At 38.1% G+C, this 14779-nt stretch overlaps 2 protein-coding genes across 2 annotated transcripts in view; one reads left to right on the top strand and one right to left on the bottom strand.

The window, feature by feature from the left end:
* The window catches only part of LOC133524590 (protein real-time), a 289768-nt gene that overhangs the window by 203658 nt on the left and 71331 nt on the right, over nucleotides 1-14779 (top strand). The gene's annotated exons all lie outside the window — the stretch shown is intronic.
* The window catches only part of LOC133524595 (DEAD box protein 52 homolog), a 35334-nt gene that overhangs the window by 17064 nt on the left and 3491 nt on the right, over nucleotides 1-14779 (bottom strand). The window contains exons 5-8 of the mRNA XM_061860699.1: nucleotides 13984-14087; nucleotides 13491-13563; nucleotides 1060-1272; nucleotides 140-252 (exon numbers count right to left, since the gene is read on the bottom strand). Coding sequence (XP_061716683.1) covers nucleotides 140-252; nucleotides 1060-1272; nucleotides 13491-13563; nucleotides 13984-14087 — 503 coding nt within the window. The remainder of the gene's footprint in view (nucleotides 1-139; nucleotides 253-1059; nucleotides 1273-13490; nucleotides 13564-13983; nucleotides 14088-14779) is intronic.

The raw sequence follows: 14779 nt of genomic DNA, 5'->3' as shown, positions 1-14779 counted from the left end.
TAAAGATCAAAGTCAAATGGCGTTCTAATTTTAATCATGTGTCTAAAGATGTAAATGTACTGTAGCTACGTTTTCTTTGACGATACACCTCTATTTCAAATTCTCTTTGCTATAAGTCAGGTAAAGAGGTATACAATACCTAGAACGGGAGGTTTCAGCCCTTGCTGCACTAGTTGTCTGAACGCCACCAGCTTCCCGTTCTCATTGCCGCAGTACAGCAGTTCTTGGTCCACCAGGTTTGTGGCTGCATTCCTGAAAAATTGCATATTGTGCCATCAGAATCATCATACTTGTTTATAATCATCATGGTTAAAATTGGAGTTCCCCTTTCTTTTGGATTTGGAAAAATATATAAAAAATTGGGCTGGCGTGGGGACTAAGCCCTGGGACGTATATAGGCTGAATTATTATATGTCTTTCCCATCACGGAACAATGGTGCTCCGGACCTTTGGGAGGCGTGCGCGGAGCCGAAGCCAGCGTCAAACTTATTTCTAGACAAAAAGAAAGAGCAAGTAACATACCTCTGTCCCGCCGTGACATTGATAAGCCCTCTCATATGATGGCGGCACCATTTCGCGACGGGGGGTGTATGCGTAGGGTCTAAACATCGCTATGTGTCGCTGGTTGCCACCGCAAGTATTTGCTCAAATCAGTGTCAAACTTATTTCTAGACAGTAAGAGAGAGAAAACGATATACCTCTGTCCCACCGTGACATTGATAAGCCCCCTCATATGATGGCGGCACCATTTCACGACAGCGGGTGTATGCGTGGCGCTGAACATCGCTATTCGGCGCTGTTTGTCGCCGCAAGTCACTAATATTTGTCCAAACCAGCGTCAAACTTATTTCTAGACAGAAAGAAATAGCAAGCAACACACCTCTGTCCCACCGTGACATTGATAAGCCCCCGCATATGATGGCGGTACCATTTCGCGACGGCGGGTGTATGCGTGGCGCTGAACATTACTAATCGACACTGTTTTCAGCCACAACTTACTCTAATCGTCTCTAAGGGTATGACTTATTTCTGTAGAGAAAGAAAGAGCAAGCAACATACCTCTGTCCCACCGTGACATTGATAAGCCCCCGCATATGATGGCGGCACCATTTCGCGACGGCGGGTGTATGCGTGGCGCTGAACATCGCTACTCGGCGCTGTTTGCCGCCGCACGCCGCTAGTATCTGCTCCATTTGCTGTCGGAAGTCGGACTGCTCGTCGGCTGAGCCTTCGAACAGCTTGTCGGCTTCGTCGATTATTAGCCAGCGGATTCTGAAAAATAATATGGTAGATGAGCCGATTTATATTTTGTTGTCGAACGTGAATTTTTCCTGAGATTTCGATAACATTTGGTCGATACATAGAGTGCCCTATTCTGCACAATATGAGCACAATTTCACCCTATGTGCTAAAAATCCTTTACCTGCTCCTTCTTTTTACTTTTTTCTTTACCTTTTTTTGTATGGTATTTTTGAGTTACGAAAATATCATACGCAATGAAAAATTACATACATTTTTTTCGGGACAAGTTGTGATTTCGCAATTATTTCGCCCTGAATGAGGAGCTCTTCAAACCAGACATATTATATTCAAATATAACGAAAAAAAATCGACAAATAAATAAAAGTCGGCCAAACATTGGGGCAAAAGAAAGACTTGCAAGGAATTCCTATAGTGTTCCTCGTGCCCCGAGCAAAATAAACTATGTTCCCCTTACCAAACATGACCTTCAAAACATGTCGAAAATCCGTTCTCATCCACACGAAAACATCTTTGTTTTGATTGGCAACCCTGGCTGTCAAACGATAAGCAGCTGATTTTGCTAGGTCCCTTGTAATTATTTTAATTTTAATGATATTTCATGTAATATTAAGCTGTTTAAGTGTGTATTAAATAGTTTTAACATTAAGTTTTATGTATACATAATAAGTGAAGTGCTTTAGTGACGTTTACGTGTCTTGTAATATCTCAAATTTGTAGCCGTTATAGGTTATACATTTGAAATCTGTGTTCGCCTTAAAATCCTTTCTGGTTGTTTTTATCACTAGTAATTACTAAGAGTGCGTATAATAAAGCGTAAATCATTGCACAGGGTTAGAACACAGTGTAGACATAGTCAATCGTCACTATTTCATGTAAGTACGTACCTAAATATCACTTAGCTTGAGTAAGCGAATCCTTGTTTTTTTTGGGTTTAATATAATAAAAAAAAAACATCTACAATGCTAACCCGCAGAGCAGCCGCAGCGGCTCGCCAGCAGGAGACTGATAAACTCCAACTTACCTTGCTGGAATTGAAAAAATCCAAGGAATCTTGTGCTCAATTGCTTAGTGAAAGAGAAGACAGTGAGAAGGAACTATTATTAGTACTTAATAGCAATGATAAGCTGAAAAAGCAACTGTGTTCTTTAGAAACTGACTATAATAATGTAAATTCAGAGCGGGCCCAGCTTCAGGAGACGGTTGACAGGTTCACTGAGTGTAGTGCTGCCTATGAGCAGGCCCTGAAGGACATCAACTCATTGGAGAGAGCACTGCACGACGCCCACGAACAAATCTACGAGCTACAGGAGGCCCAAAACAATGTAGCAGCAGCACACACTCAGACCTTATTCGAAGAACTGGTTCGGCCCGACTCTCAGTTGGTTACCGCACCAATTGAAAACCCTGTGGCCACTACAGATTTAGCCAATGATACCACCACACCAAGGTTAGTAAGTTGCAGCGGAAACAAACTAAAGAAATATATTAAATTAAATAGACTTATTAAAAAAAAACAAAAGTTGACAAAAATAAATAAATTGTTTTTTAAAAAATTGAGATTTTGTAAAGTTAATGTAAGCTTAGTGGATAAGTTAGATTTATACTCTGCTCAGTTAGAACATAGTAAATTACAATATGAAACTGACACACAGACATTAAAATTAAAAGTTCAGAGTTTGGAGGATTCAATTAAATCCTTAGATGCAATAAATGAGAGTTCAAAAAAAGTTATCAATGAATATTCTTTAGCCATGGATGATTTAATATCCCAAATTAGGCAAAATTCAGAGCGGGTTGAGTCTCTGACCAATGGCCAGTCATGTGCTTGTATGCAAATGAATGGTCATTCGTCGAGTGGAGCACTCGAGCCGAACCTGTGTGACAGTTTGACTCCATCACAACAAAATGATAATAGCTCCTTCCACACTACACAACAAAGCACACCTGAACCTAATGTCATTATGTACTGTGATGAAATTGGAAGCAATATGAGCACATTTTTAAACTATTACTTAAAGAGACTTAGTACAATCAACAATTGTCTGCCTCATAGTAGCCTTGAAAATCTCTCAAAACGAATTTTAAATGATAGTACTATTAATTCAAAGACAACACTGCTTATTCTTATGGGGAATAGGGGTAATGTGAATAAAAATAATTTAATAAAATTCTTTGAAAAATTAAAGACACTTAGTGAATGAAATTATTGTCCAAATTAGTCTAAGCAGCGCGAGTGCATACCTAGTTATAGATAAATATATACAGTCCACATCCATATATTGTTAAGTTAGTATCGAATAAAGAAGCATCGAGAGAACACGTTGTTTGAGTTTTAAATTCCCGGCTCATCCAAAAGCATCCTTACCGCCTGAACATATGGTCCATAACGAACCGGACTAATTCACACCTGAGGCCGAGCGGCCAGCGCTCGAGAACAAAAGGCGGCTAGCGGTAATCGAGATAAGGATGAGCCGGACGAGTGTTAACTGCAAGTTTTAAGTGCAATTATAATTACGCGTAATAACATCGAGTTTGAACATTTACTACAGTTAGTGTCTATAAGTGATTTTTGTGACTTTTTCGCTACAGTTTATTACGCTTAATATTATGAGTGAGTTATAATATTGAACTGAGCAATATAAACCGAGTTTTTGAGACATTTTCATCTGAGTGCTAAGTTATCTACCTACTTATATCTATGAACATTCGAGAGTTGTGCGAGTCATCATGTCTACATTAGAAGAGCTTATTCGTTATCAAGAGGAGTTAATCAGCAATTTGAAGACATCGGAGAAGAACTATAAAAAGTCGCCTAAAGAGAGAATTAAACAGCCGTATTTAGAAACTAGACTTGAAGTACTTGAGCAACAATTTAACGAGTTTCAAAGCGGACATAAGGCGATTATTTCCAACGCGTCAGGAGAGAGAACGAATACATATTTTACACAAAAGAGGTATGAGGAGTTTGAGGAGTTGTATGTTCAATATAAAACGGCTTTACGGGAAGCTTTGAAAACGGTTTTGCAAACAAATGCACAATCATTACCGCAAATTCGTGACATGGCCGTTGCCAATGAAAATGTTAATTGTGACGTAAAATTACCTCGCATTATTTTGCCGACTTTTAGTGGCAAATATGAAGAATGGCAAACGTTTTATGATATGTTTTCCTCGTTAATCCACACAAATAAGAATATTACGGCGGTTCAAAAAATGCATTATTTGAAAAGCAATTTATCTGGAGAGGCGCTGAGTTTACTAAGTAATTTTTCGACTACCGATGCAAATTATGATGACGCTTGGAAACAATTAGTTCGACGTTATGATAACAAGAGATATAACTGTAATGCTGTTATGAGGAGCTTATTTTCGACCAAGAAAATACACACGGAGTCTTCTAACGCAGTGAGGCATTTATTGGACACCACGTCAACATGTTTGAAGTCGTTGCAGAATATGGGTATTAACACGAGTACTTGGGACGCAATTATCGTGTATTTGGTGATTACAAAATTGGACGCTGAATCTATTAAGCAGTGGGAGCAGCATTTGAATATGCTCGGCGATGGCTTACCCACCTGGCAGCAATTGCGTGAGTTTTTAGAGTACAGATTCAGGTCATTAGAGATGATTGACACCAACACGTCCCGCCCAGCACAATCAGCTAAGCCTGCAGCTAAGATTAAAACATTTCACACTGCTATCGAGAATAAAATCAAGACGAGTGACATCGAGTGTGCTATGTGCCATGAGACTCATCACGTTTATCACTGCAAGCAATTTGATTCCATGACGCCCAAAGAACGTCAAGATTTTGTGCAAAACAATAGGCTGTGTTTTAACTGCCTGATGCCTACACACTCTGCAATGAAGTGTCGTCAAACGTCGAGTTGCAGTAAATGCGGAAGGAGACACCACACTCTTCTTCACTTTGAGAGAGATACCAACCAGGAGGCGAGAGCTACGAGTGAGGTTGCTGCGTCATCAGCGTCACCGAGTGTACCCCTATCCGAGAAACCGAGCACAACACGAGGTGATACAAATATTACTGCAGCGTTTTCGAGAGGTGCGCTTCAACCTAATCGAGTGCTACTCGCGACAGCTAGAGTTAAGGTATTTAATTCCACTGGTTGTAAACAAACTATTAGAGCTTTAATTGATCAAGGAAGTATGGTTTCCTTTATTACTGAGTCAACTGTTCAATTACTTGGTCTCAAACGTAGACCTATAAGTACTTCGGTGTCAATGCTAGAGGAGTGTAGTTTGAATACTAAACACATGGTTTCATTTCGCATAGTGTCATGCCATGACCCGACGAGTTCAGTCGAAGTATGTGCTTTCGTATTACATTCTTTAACTGCTTTGCTTCCAGCCACCAAGCTTAACGTGCCTAAGTGGGCAGAGATTGAAGACTTACCTTTAGCGGATCCTGCGTATACAACGCCAGGTAAGGTTGAGATCCTTCTAGGTGCCGAGGTGTATGCAGAAATATTACTCGAGGGGTTGATCAAGAAGCGTTCAGAGGGGAGCAATGGAACCATGATAGCTCAAAATACGATGCTCGGTTGGATCGTGTCTGGACGAGCAGTGAAAGGATCTGAGACTGAGGTGAGTGCTAGATTTACTAGTATGCATGTTCATATTCAGGAAGATGACTTATTGAAAAGGTTTTGGGAGATGGAGAACGAGCCTAATATGATTAAAAAGGACATGACTAAGAGTGAGCAACAATGTGAGGACTATTTTAATTCAACGACTGTGAGAGATGACGAGGGTAGGCTTGTAGTAAGACTACCATTCGCAACTGAGGACCCTAAGTGTCAATATGGCAATTCTAAAGAAATTGCTATCAAGAGATTAGAGATTTTAGAGAGAAAGTTACTGAGAGAACCTAAACTTAGAGAAGAGTATAACAAGGTCATGGAAGAATACCTAAGTCTTAATCACATGAGAGCAGTAAGTGAGAGAGAGCTAGAGAATCCTAAGGCAGTGTATCTTCCTTTTCACGCCGTTATCAGGGAGGACAAGGAGACGACAAAATTTAGAATTGTTTATAATGCTTCGAGTAAGGGAGACAACAACGTATCCTTAAACGACGACCTCCTTGTCGGCCCTAAATTACAACAAGATTTGAGACACATTTTAATGAGAGCTAGGAGTCACAAGATCTGCCTTGTCGCAGATATCATTAAGATGTATAGGATGGTTCGTGTAGCAGAGGAAGACACGGATTTCCAGAGAATTGTTTGGCGATTTAAGTCAGATGGATCAGAGCCTATACAGCACTACAAACTACTGAGATTGACATTTGGGACAGCTTGCGCGCCGTATTTGGCCGTTAAGTCATTACAGAAACTTGCAGAGTTAGAAGAGAGTAAGTATCCTTTAGCTGCGAGAATAACAAGACGAGACTTCTACATGGATGACTTACTTACCGGAGCTGAAACTGAGACTGAGGCACTAAAAATAATTGACGAGATGAATGAGTTGATGAGATCTGGTGGTTTCGAACTTCAGAAATGGAATACTAACTCTAAACCTGTACTGGAGAAGATTGTAGGGAATAAAGAGTTATCAGATCAGACAGTGCACCTAAAACTGAATAATACGATGAAGGTTCTTGGAGTAAGCTGGAATAGGGAAACTGATAATTTTGAATACACGCTAAATTTATCCAAAGTTCAAGAACCAATTACTAAGAGAAAAGTGTTGTCTGATGTAGCGAGGTTATATGATCCACTTGGGTGGATTGCTCCAGTCGTGGTTGTCGCCAAAATCTTCATTCAAAAGTTGTGGAAGTCAGGGTTAGAATGGGATTGTCCGTTAACTGAAGAGTTGGTGAGTGAGTGGCTGTCATTCAGAGAGGCATTGACAGATCTTAAGCAGCTGGCGATACCAAGATGGCTAAACGCCACGCCAAGCTCAAAGATCGAACTGCATGTTTTTTCAGACGCTTCAAAGTCACCGTTTGCAGCAGCGGTATACATAAGAGTGATTGATGAGGTAAATGGCGTACACGTACACTTGATAACAGCTAAAACAAAAGTGGCCCCAACAGAGAGAGAAATTTCCATCCCGAGACTTGAACTGTGTGCTGCAGCCTTAGCAGCGAAGCTCATATCTGAAGTTGGACAGGTAATGGACGTACCAAAAGAGAATCTACACGGCTGGACAGACAGTACAATAGTTCTAGCCTGGCTCAAAGGAGGATCATCTCGTTGGAGTACATTTGTGAGTAACAGAGTGTCCACGATATTAAATATACTGGAGTTTGAGCAATGGAGTCATGTACCTACTGAGTTTAACGCTGCCGACTGTGCATCTCGCGGTTTACAACCAAGAGATTTACTAGACCATTCATTATGGTGGAATGGTCCGCAATGGCTAGCTCAAACTGACTTTGAGAAAGACGACATAATCGTAGAAGACACACATGAGGAGGAAAGAGTCGCATCTTTAACTGTTGTATCCCATATTGATGAAGAAACCCCAATCTGGTCGAGGTTTTCTTCATTATCGAGATTGTTAAAAGTAATTTCATACTGTAGAAGAGTTTTAAATCTAAAATTGCCAAAAATAGAGAGAGCTAAATTACCTAAATTTGTAACTTCTGAGGAAATAGATAAGACTTTGCTGTCGTGTATTAATCAAGTTCAAGAGAAAGAGTTTTCTCATGAGATAAAACAGTTAAAGAGTCGAGGAGTTGTGCCTAAAAAGAGTTGTCTTCGCACTCTTTGTCCTTTTTTAGATGAAAAGGGGACGTTAAGAGTTAGCGGCAGAATAGAACAGTCTGATGCAAGTTACGATACAAGACATCCGGTGATTATGCCTGGTAAAAATCATTTTACCACGCTTTTAATTATTGATGCTCATCATCGTACTTTGCATGGCGGTCCTCAATTAATGTTAAATTTTTTAAGATCAAAATATTGGATATTGCAAGCGAAGGATCGTACTAAGAAGGTTTATAGAGAATTTGTCACGTGCTTGAGATATTCTAACAAGAAGTCTATTCCTCTAATGGGACTTCTACCTGAAGCGAGAATGAAACCCAGTAAGCCTTTCAAATCCACGGGGGTAGATTACTGTGGTCCTATAAATATAAGGTTTTCACCAGGTAGAGGAGCTAAGTCTTTTAAAGGCTATATATGTCTGTTCGTGTGTATAGTTACCCGGGCAATGCATCTCGAGGCAGTTACAGATTTGACAGCCAAGGGTTTCATTGCTGCATTCCGGCGTTTTACTGCAAGGAGAGGTTATTGCCAAGACTTGTATAGTGACAATGGCACTAATTTTACTGGTGCTGACAGAGAGATGAGAGACATGTTCAACACTGCTAAATCATCATTACCTGATGAAATAGCAGCTATACTTACTTTAGAGCACACGACATGGCACTTCATCCCTCCGCACGCTACCAATTTCGGCGGTCTTTGGGAAGCTGGAGTTCGTAGTACAAAAGGGCATTTGAGGAAGGTAATAGGAAATAGTACACTTACCTATGAGGAGTTAGCGACGGTCCTGGCGCAAGTTGAATCGTGTTTGAATTCTCGCCCTCTATCCGTATTGAGCGATGATCCAAACGACCCTCTACCCTTGACACCAGGTCACTTTTTGGTAGGTGAACCATTGATAAATATAGCTGATGAATATAATACTGAGTGTAATGTAAGTGGCTTAGATCGATGGCGCTTCACGCAAAAAATTGTATCTGATTTTTGGAAACGGTGGTACAAAGAATATTTAGTAACCCTTAGTCAGAGATATAAATGGAATTCTAATGTTACTACCGAACCTGAGCTTAATGACGTTGTTATTTTAAAAGAGGACAATGTACCTCCAGCTAAATGGATTTTAGGCAAAATCATTCAAAAACATACTGGGCCTGACAATATAACAAGAGTTGTTACTGTAAAATGTAAATCAGGGATATTGAAGCGTCCAGTTAGCAAATTATGTGTAATAACTAAGTGATGTTATACATAACTTACATTTGTATTAGTTTTAAGTTCCGACTGTGTTATGTTTAACATATTTATTATAGTTATTGTAGAGATTTTGCCGTGTAAATAAAGAACTATGTTCTTGGCGGGCGGAATGTCCAAATTAGTCTAAGCAGCGCGAGTGCATACCTAGTTATAGATAAATATATACAGTCCACATCCATATATTGTTAAGTTAGTATCGAATAAAGAAGCATCGAGAGAACACGTTGTTTGAGTTTTAAATTCCCGGCTCATCCAAAAGCATCCTTACCGCCTGAACATTATTATTTTCACATTCCCCTATTGTGATCAAATGTCAGAGGCAGAAAATAACACTAGGTGTAAGTTAAATATATTTTTATATAATCTTTGTACATATAGTGATAAGTTTAGTATAATTGACACTAACAAATTTGTTAGCAAATACCATATGCCTATGGTTTTTTGGACTAAAGGTAAGTTATACCTTTCAAATTATTATAAAAGACAAATAGCTTTGTCGCTATCATATTTGTTTGACATTTCTGCCAAAAATTTGGCAGTTTATCCTGCTTCTATTGAGCAGACCGGTATGAACTTGGTTTTGGTTCCAGTCATAACCAATAATTTAAATTAGCTCTTAAGACAAAAGAATCTGTCTCTGGCAATTTAGCTTTTAGTAAATCTGACGAAAAATACTGCAAACATGGAATGTACATCCACCTGGTGCATCAAAACATTCAATGTATTAGAGGAAAAGATTTACAGATTGAACTTTTTTTGAATGATTATAATATTGATATTTTATGTATTACTGAACATTGGTTGAATAATAATGAATTAATGCCTTAATTTAATAATCACCAGGTGGGCAGTTCGTTCACCAGACTTAGTTCCATACATGGTGGGTCATTAATTATATTAAATAGTCAGTTAAAATTTAAGGAACGTAAGGACATTGTATCCATGTCTGTTGAGCGGACTATAGAACTAAGTGCAGTAGAATTGGAGCAATTTATTGTTGTCTGTGTGTATAGGCCGCCTTTAAGTAATTTTGAAATATTTGAAAGCATAATGGAATCCGTCCTACTTAAAATATCACCTTCTAGTAAGAAATTACTTATATGCGGCGACTATAATGTAAATATTTTGGAAAATTCAACAGTAAGTTGTAGATTGTTGAATCTTTTCAAATCATGTAATCTCAACCACATGTTTATGGAGCCTACTAGAGTGACTGCCACTAGTGCCACCTGTATAGATAATATTTTCACTGATATTTTTCCTACCGCTAAAAATGTAATCAGCAAGTTAGAATCAGACCACTTAGGCCAATTAATGGTGTTTGAGGCTGTAAGGAAAAATACCTTGCGAAAACAAATAACTTTTGTACCAGTAACCTCTGACCGCGTGGAACGAATGAAACAAAGTTTAATTCAGGCGCTACCCTTTCTGTCTTCCAACATGAGTCCTAATGATATGTATAATTCATTCTTTCACACTTTTATGGAAAATTATAATGCGATATTTACTACAAAATCGGTCATGGTTAGTGATGCATCAGTTTTTAGTGAGTGGGCTACTGCAGAGTTACATCAACGAAGACGTGCATTGTATGCCTTGTATGAGGAACGGCGGTTCAATACGAGTGATGAATTTAAGGAATATGTTAAACAATATTCGAAGAAGTTTAAAATAGATTGCCATATCGCTAAGCGTAATTATTTAAGTCAAACAATAAAAACTAGCTCTGATATAATTAAAACAACGTGGAAAGTAATTAATGTGGAGACTGGTAGATCAAAGCAAAGGATGAAAGATCTTAAACTAAAAATTGATGACAAAATCGTAGATTCCAGTTTAGATGTAGCAACAGAATTTGAAAAATTCTTCACCGAGGTACCAGCTTCCACAACTAAGAACTTAAATTCATCACCCTCGTCTGCCGTTACACTGTTAGAAGAGAATGTCCCAGAATGTACTAGAAACCTTAATTTTGAACATGTGAGTGCCTCAGATATATTAAAGGCGTTTAAATCAATTAATGTAAAAAAACTAGTGACCTTTGGGGAGTCTCCGTTCATACTGTCAAATCCTTAATAGAAGTTGTAGCGCCTGACCTGGTAGTTATATTTAATAACAGTGTTGACTGCGGTGAGTTTCCTGATCTAATGAAACATAGTAAAGTCACTCCTTTATTTAAATCAGGTAGCACATCCGACCCCACTAACTTTAGACCGATATCAGTGTTACCAACATTCAGCAAAATTTTTGAAAAAATAGTTTTGAGTCAGTTATTGAAACATTTTAACATTAATAATCTAATGCACAACAAACAATTTGGTTTTACACGGGGTCGCTCAACAACCGACGCTGGTGTTGAGCTAATTAAACAGATCTTCGATGCCTGGGAGGAGTCACAGGATGCTTTAGGTATCTTCTGTGACTTATCTAAGGCCTTCGATTGCGTCTGTCATGAAACATTGATCAGGAAACTGCACTATTATGGAGTAAGAGGCTCGGCACTGAATTTAATAAAGTCTTACTTACACGGTAGAATACAAAGGGTTGATGTGAGTGGACAGCGATCACTGGGGTCATTGGTCTCTATGGGTGTACCGCAGGGATCAATATTGGGGCCGTTCCTGTTCTTTATCTACATTAATGACCTGCCTTACCTTGTAAAGACCCACCATGACATAGTATTGTTTGCAGACGATACCTCACTTATTTTCAAAGTCAAACGACAGCAACAAGCTTGCAGTGATGTAAACAATGCTATTTCTAAAGTAGTAAATTGGTTTAATGTTAATAATTTATTGTTAAATGAGAAAAAGACTAAGTGCATTAAGTTTGTTACAAGTCACATAAGGAATGAGCAAACAGGTGTCATTGTCAAGGATGAGGAATTGGAACTAGTAGATAGCACAGTTTTTCTTGGTATAACTTTAGATTCTAAACTACAATGGGGTCCCCATATTGCTAATCTCTCGAATAGACTGAGTTCTGCAGCTTTTGCAGTGAGCAAGATCCGTCAGTTAACAGACGTGAAAACAGCTCGATTAGTTTACTTTAGTTACTTTCATAGCATTATGTCATATGGTATTTTACTATGGGGTAGTGCTTCAGAGATAAATACCATTTTTGTTCTGCAGAAGAGGGCTATTCGTGCAATATATAAAATGTACCATAGAGACACACTTAGAGATAAGTTTAAGGACATTAACATAATGACAGTGCACTGTCAATATATTTATGAGAATATTCTGTATGTACATAAAAACATTGCCAGTTTTAAGAAAAACTGTGAAATACATAATATTAATACTAGAAATAAGCATAAGCTCGCAGTGCCCTTCACTAGGCTCCATAAAATTAAGAAATCATTCATGGGTAATTGTGTAAGATTTTACAATAAACTTCCTAATATTATAACTGAATTGTCTGTTAGTAAAGTTAAAAATTATGTAAAACGTAAGCTTATCTCTAAAGCCTATTATAGCACACAAGACTACATGAATGATGAAACACCGTGGGATTAAGTGTGATTGTAAAGAATGAATTATTTATTGTTATGTTATTAATGATGAAATTGATAATTCAATGTATATATATACCGTATTTTTTGACATTTAGGTTTTATTCTAGAAAGGTTCTAGACTAGTATTATCATACAATTTTGATGTTTGACGATCTTTTTGTGAAATTCTTATTATTAAGTTTACCATATCTATAATAGTTCAATGTTTTTTTAGAACAATAATAACTGCATCAATAAATTGCTCTGATATTTAGATTAAGATGATATTTGTAAAATTTGACGATTTAAAAGTGCTTGTTGCTAGGCCTATTTGAATAAAGAATATTTTGACTTTGACTTGACTTTGAACAGATAATATTTTTCCTCATCTAAATATTTTCCTTTCTAAAATGATTTTTAATATATTATTCATACAATGAACAACAAGGTTTATAATTTTCGTTTTTTTTTTTTCAAAATTAGCAACATATTTTTTTAAAGCATAACCTATAACCCTAGAATATATTATGTTGAAGCGATCGACATCAAAATCAAAGTGATTTGTTAAGATTTAGTTAGTCGAAACCGTTTTCTCCCGAAATGGAAATTTCATAGAATAAGTACCGTTATTTCGTTAGGACCGCAAAGCTATTCTTCCTCTTCACATGTTTAGACTTTTGACTTTTGAGCATCCAGATATTTGCAACGAATTCCAATAGACTTCAGTTAAAATTGGTACTCACTTGTCAAGGGAAATATTCACATTATCTCTGTTGAGCAGGTAGCATAATCTGTTTGGCGTGCTGATGACAATATCTGAAATACAATTTTTATAGTAGTTTATGTTACAGCTACATAATGAAAATCATTAAAATACGAGTGTGAATAAGTAAGTTTAATAAAAACATCGCAACAGTGATTTAATATCTAATTATGTATATATAGTTTACAATGACATACTTACACTGTTTTATCAAAAGAAAGGACGTTTTTCAAGAGTAATTTCGTACACTGACAAGCCTGTTCCTATCTCTATCGCACTTATATTGCTGTCCCATGGCACTGTGCGAGCGGGATAACAATATAATTATTCATTACGCGCGTGCGATACATAGGAACAGATGGGTCAATGTACGTAATTCCCCTGTATGCTGCTCTCTATGATGTGTTCCGGAACTGCTACTTACTGTCATAGATAATACACAAAGCCGATAGAGTTAATGTTACAATGCTCACCGCTCCTCCTAATAGTGGCCTCCCGCTCTTTCACCTTGCTCTCCTTCATATTCCGCACAACGCTGCACCTCAGCTCTGTGCCCTCGCTCAGCCGGAGCGCCTCCCTGTTGGAATTCATAAATCTAAATCCATCTCATTTTAACAAGTGTAATGGTGTGCTTTCTCTTTCACACATGCAAATATTTAATAAAAAAGTTTTGTGAAATGTTAAATTCTAAAGCTAGCTAAATTCACATTATTTGATTGACTTGAAACTTCACACATATATACTATGTAAGTTAAAAAAACCGTAACCGTGTACTGTGTAAGTGTGTTGTAAGTGTGAAGCGCTGGTGGCCTAGCGGTAAGAGCGCGCGACTTGCAATCCGGAGGTCGCGGGTTCAATTCCCGGTTCGTACCAATGAGTTTTTCGGAACTTACGTACGAAATATCATTTGATATTTACCAGTCGCTTTTCGGTGAAGGAAAACATCGTGAGGAAACCGGACTAATCCCAACAAGGCCTAGTTTACCCTCTGGGTTGGAAGGTCAGATGGCAGTCGCTTTCGTAAAAACTAATGCCTACGCTAAATCTTGGGATTAGTTGTCAAGCGGACCCCAGACTCCCATGAGCCGTGGCAAAAATGCCGGGACAACGCGAGGAAGAAGAGAAGATACTATGTAAGTTGGCTGACAATGTAATAATATACAATCTAGCTATTCTAGATGATCTGATGATGGACATAGGAATTCTGCGATAACCTAAAAAACTGGCTCATTGAACGTCCGTTTTACACCTACAAGGAGTTCATAATGC

The sequence above is a fragment of the Cydia pomonella genome, chromosome 13 (genome assembly GCF_033807575.1).
Source record: "Cydia pomonella isolate Wapato2018A chromosome 13, ilCydPomo1, whole genome shotgun sequence".
NCBI classification, from domain to species: domain Eukaryota; kingdom Metazoa; phylum Arthropoda; class Insecta; order Lepidoptera; family Tortricidae; genus Cydia; species Cydia pomonella.
The sequence above is the reverse complement of the archived record's forward strand: the minus strand, read 5'-3'. Positions and strand labels throughout refer to the sequence as shown.